The sequence below is a fragment of the Pocillopora damicornis genome, chromosome 14, assembly GCF_964200805.1.
Source record: "Pocillopora damicornis chromosome 14, jaPocDami1.2, whole genome shotgun sequence".
Taxonomy (NCBI): domain Eukaryota; kingdom Metazoa; phylum Cnidaria; class Anthozoa; order Scleractinia; family Pocilloporidae; genus Pocillopora; species Pocillopora damicornis.
The window spans coordinates 14,338,684-14,341,982 of record NC_142683.1 but is presented as its reverse complement, the minus strand read 5'-3'; the positions used below and the strand labels follow the sequence as shown (position 1 = coordinate 14,341,982).

At 38.8% G+C, this 3,299-nt stretch overlaps 1 protein-coding gene across 1 annotated transcript; it reads left to right on the top strand.

Annotated features, from left to right (window-relative positions):
• Positions 1–1,568: 1,568 nt before the first annotated feature.
• Positions 1,569–3,299, top strand: LOC149034608 (endonuclease domain-containing 1 protein-like). Its single transcript, XM_089194309.1, has 2 exons — positions 1,569–2,001; positions 2,349–3,299. Exons 1-2 carry the CDS (start codon positions 1,696–1,698, stop codon positions 3,177–3,179), a joined length of 1,137 nt encoding a protein of 378 aa, XP_089050435.1. The 5' UTR covers positions 1,569–1,695; the 3' UTR covers positions 3,180–3,299.

The window sequence follows — 3,299 nt, the reverse complement described above, 5'->3', positions numbered from 1 at the left end:
GAATAAACATTTCCTTGTTCAAATAAAGTACAATCCCACTAACATGGCTCTGAGGCTATGGAGAATGACAAAAAGAAATAAATTATTAATTCCTCAACCTCGATGTGCTTCCTTTGTGTTATTCGCCCAAGCCTCGGAGCCAAGTTTTAATTTTAATATATCGAAAATGGCTTATGAATGGAAAGACATGAATTAATTTTCACACTGAACAGTTAGTCAAATAGGAGTCACAGGCAAACTTTCTTAATGAAGGGGTGAGTTGAATAACTTGAAATTTAAAAGCCGCCTCAGCCACGATCACTTGGAATTGTCCTTCTTGACTGAATGTGAAACATTCTGATGACAGCTCATGCGTGAAAGTGCGACCATTGTTTTGCCTTGCAAATCTTTTAAGCGTGACTTAAACGCCCACAGCTTATGAAAAATGTGAACAATCAGTTACTGAAACAACTGTTATCGAGCCACGGTAAAAATGCCTTATTAACAAGGCCATAAAAGGCTGAGGAGCACCCTGTGTAAGGTAAACTAAAAAGTCTCCATTCTTCTATGAGCATCGAACTTTCGTCTGAGTCAAAAATCAAAAGAAAAAAGATCACAGAGCGAAGCGCAGGAAAACGCAAGTGACCTGAAAACGCAACTGGTTTTACTTTTGAATCTGATTGATTTAAGAAAGTGGCACGAATTTTCAGAACAAATCAAAAAACCAAGTAAAACGAAGCTAAAGTAATCACAGATGACTTTCAACTGACTCCAAATAAGAAAATTACTTCTTAAAACTTCTTAGAGTATGAACAGAAACACCCACGAATCATGACAAATAAGCCTTGTTATGCTAATATCAAAGGCACTTCTTCCTAAGCACCTTTATCTCTTCTGCTTTCCATTCAACACCCCTCTCACAAATTTAGATGAAAATTCTTAGCGCAAACACAATCAAAAGGATATAAACTAAAGTTTAGAAGTTGACCTTTATTTTATAAAACTTTCTTAATGGTGAGTAAGTCATAATATGCTATTTTAATTGGGGTACTTTCTGTTGACTTCTTAAAGGCAAAAAACTTTGTTATGGGTTCGTTAGTCGCTTCTTTCAAACCCATAATTTTAGAAAAGTGGTGAGTCTCGACTTCGACAAGCAATAAAAAAAGCAATAAGCAGTCTTTTTGATAAAAAAGGGTCTATCTCATGGTAGATACCTGTTATTTAGAATGACAGCCCAGACAGAAATGAGCTGGTACAAAGACATTTATTCCTAACCTCCTTGAACTTCACCCACGCATGAGGTCTTGAATGTTCGACAAGAATTACACAAAGTTCGTGTAAAACATTAATTACTTGTGGCGACTGGCCAATGTAAAAGAAAGTATCGCATAAAACTAAGTTTAGAATCACCTATGTCGATTCATTCAAGCTGCTATGGCCTTAGCGAGTAACTCAAAAGGAGGCCAAAGAGCAAAAGGAGTCTTCAGGGCATTGGAAATGGTAAAGATCTCATCTTTCCTCATCACCACGCAAGGGTTGTCATGATAATTTTAGATGTAATCTCTTAGCAAATATCGTTACTTAATAAATATTATCTAACGGCTGAGTAGCTTCGAATTCATTTGAATAGTGATAATTGGCCACGACCTGCGTCAGAAGCTCACGAATGAATCTGGGTGAAGAGAACACCACTCTGCAATAGACATTTAAGGAGTCATGAAAACCACCTTGAACCAGCTTTTATTGATTTTGTGGTTAAATGCATTTGGTGTGAGAAGTGAAGTCAAATCAGATTTCGGAAACTGCATGCAATACTTTTACAAAAGTACCCCGCCAAGGCTTACTCGCAATTTCTTTAATCCGCCCAGTAGCATCTGCCAATGGTATAACGGTGTCTACTACTATGCCACACTGTACAGCACCAGCTTAAGGATTCCTGTGTATTCAGCTTACACCCTGCCTGGTCCTTGCTCGGGTTCTTCCCAGCCACAGAGAAGGTCCAGATGGTTTGTTGAGCCTCAGGTAGGCAGCTCATTTGACCTAGTAAATCATGAATCGAAACAAGTTGCTGATAAGGAACTTAATTTAAATATCAGTTTGAAATACCAACGGAATTAAAATCTAGAAAAATATGAAAATTTACTTCTGCAAGGTAAAGCCGACCACAGCGCACTTATATTACTTGTTTACCAATCGACAGAAGATCATGTTCCACTGTCAAAAAGTATTCCTGTTCTTGTTCGGTGGTTCCACCAACAGAATAAACCAATGTTCAACCAATTCAGTGAAATTAACTTGACCAAGATTTTACTAAAAAAAGGATTTTATAATTTTAGCCATAATCAGACTTGTTGTTTTTCTCTTAACAGCTCCTGGTAGCCGAGGACACCAGATCTAAGACAAATATGGAGACAGCTTCCCAGCAAACTGAACGCTACAAGACAGAACAAGCGATAAACGCTGACTACAGTAACACAGGTTACGACAGGGGTCACCTCAATCCAAACTTTTACCAATGTGGAGAAGGAAGAGCAGCAACTTTTACCTTGACAAACGCCGTTCCTCAAGATCCCTGCTTTAACCGGCAGTCGTGGAAGGAAATGGAAGAAGTCGCTTCGGAGACAGTGAGGAAATATTGCTCTTTTCCCAGCGCCAGACGTTATTTTGTGACAGGAATTGTTCAGCAGAGAATACGAATTCCAAACACAGAACATGACAGGGAAGAAGACGTGACTCACGAAGATTTTAATCGAGTCACCGTCCCTAGTTACCTCTGGACAGCGGTTTGCTGTGATGCTTCAAGTACAACCAGTCCCCAGAATGGGTTCTCATTTGCTTACATCGGCAAAAATACTGCTGACTCTTTCGTGGACATTCTGAAAGTGAGTGAATTGCAGGCGAGACTTACTAGCCTTGAACTCAAAGAAGATCGCTACCAAGCGGCCAAAATTTTTGTTGATGATTGCAATGAAAATACGGCAAAATCAGAAACTGCACGAAATGAAGTTGCAGCTCCTGTGAACTTACGATTGGCAAATGCAGCGAATGTAATAAGAAGGATGGAGCAGTCAACTATTCCTCCCAAGAAACGGAAAGTCTTTCATGAGGTATTGGATTTGATTCAAAGCGGTATATCTGCAAATGGTTATTCCCTTACTTCTGACAAGGAGAATATGTTTAACAATCAAACGCTTCCCTAGGTGGTAATCATTTCTTGTATTCTTTTGACCTTAATGTTTAAATCAGGAGTAATATCATAAGGAGATATCAGATGCTAGTCACTCTAAGGGGTCAAAAGGATAAATGAGGGTTAATTTATT

Coding starts and splice junctions, on each gene's coding strand:
- LOC149034608 (XM_089194309.1), top strand. CDS start 1,696: ATGAAAACCACCTTGAACCAGCTTTTATTGATTTTGTGGTTAAATGCA. Junction 2,002..2,348: donor GATGGTTTGTTGAGCCTCAG/GTAGGCAGCTCA, acceptor TTCTCTTAACAG/CTCCTGGTAGCCGAGGACAC.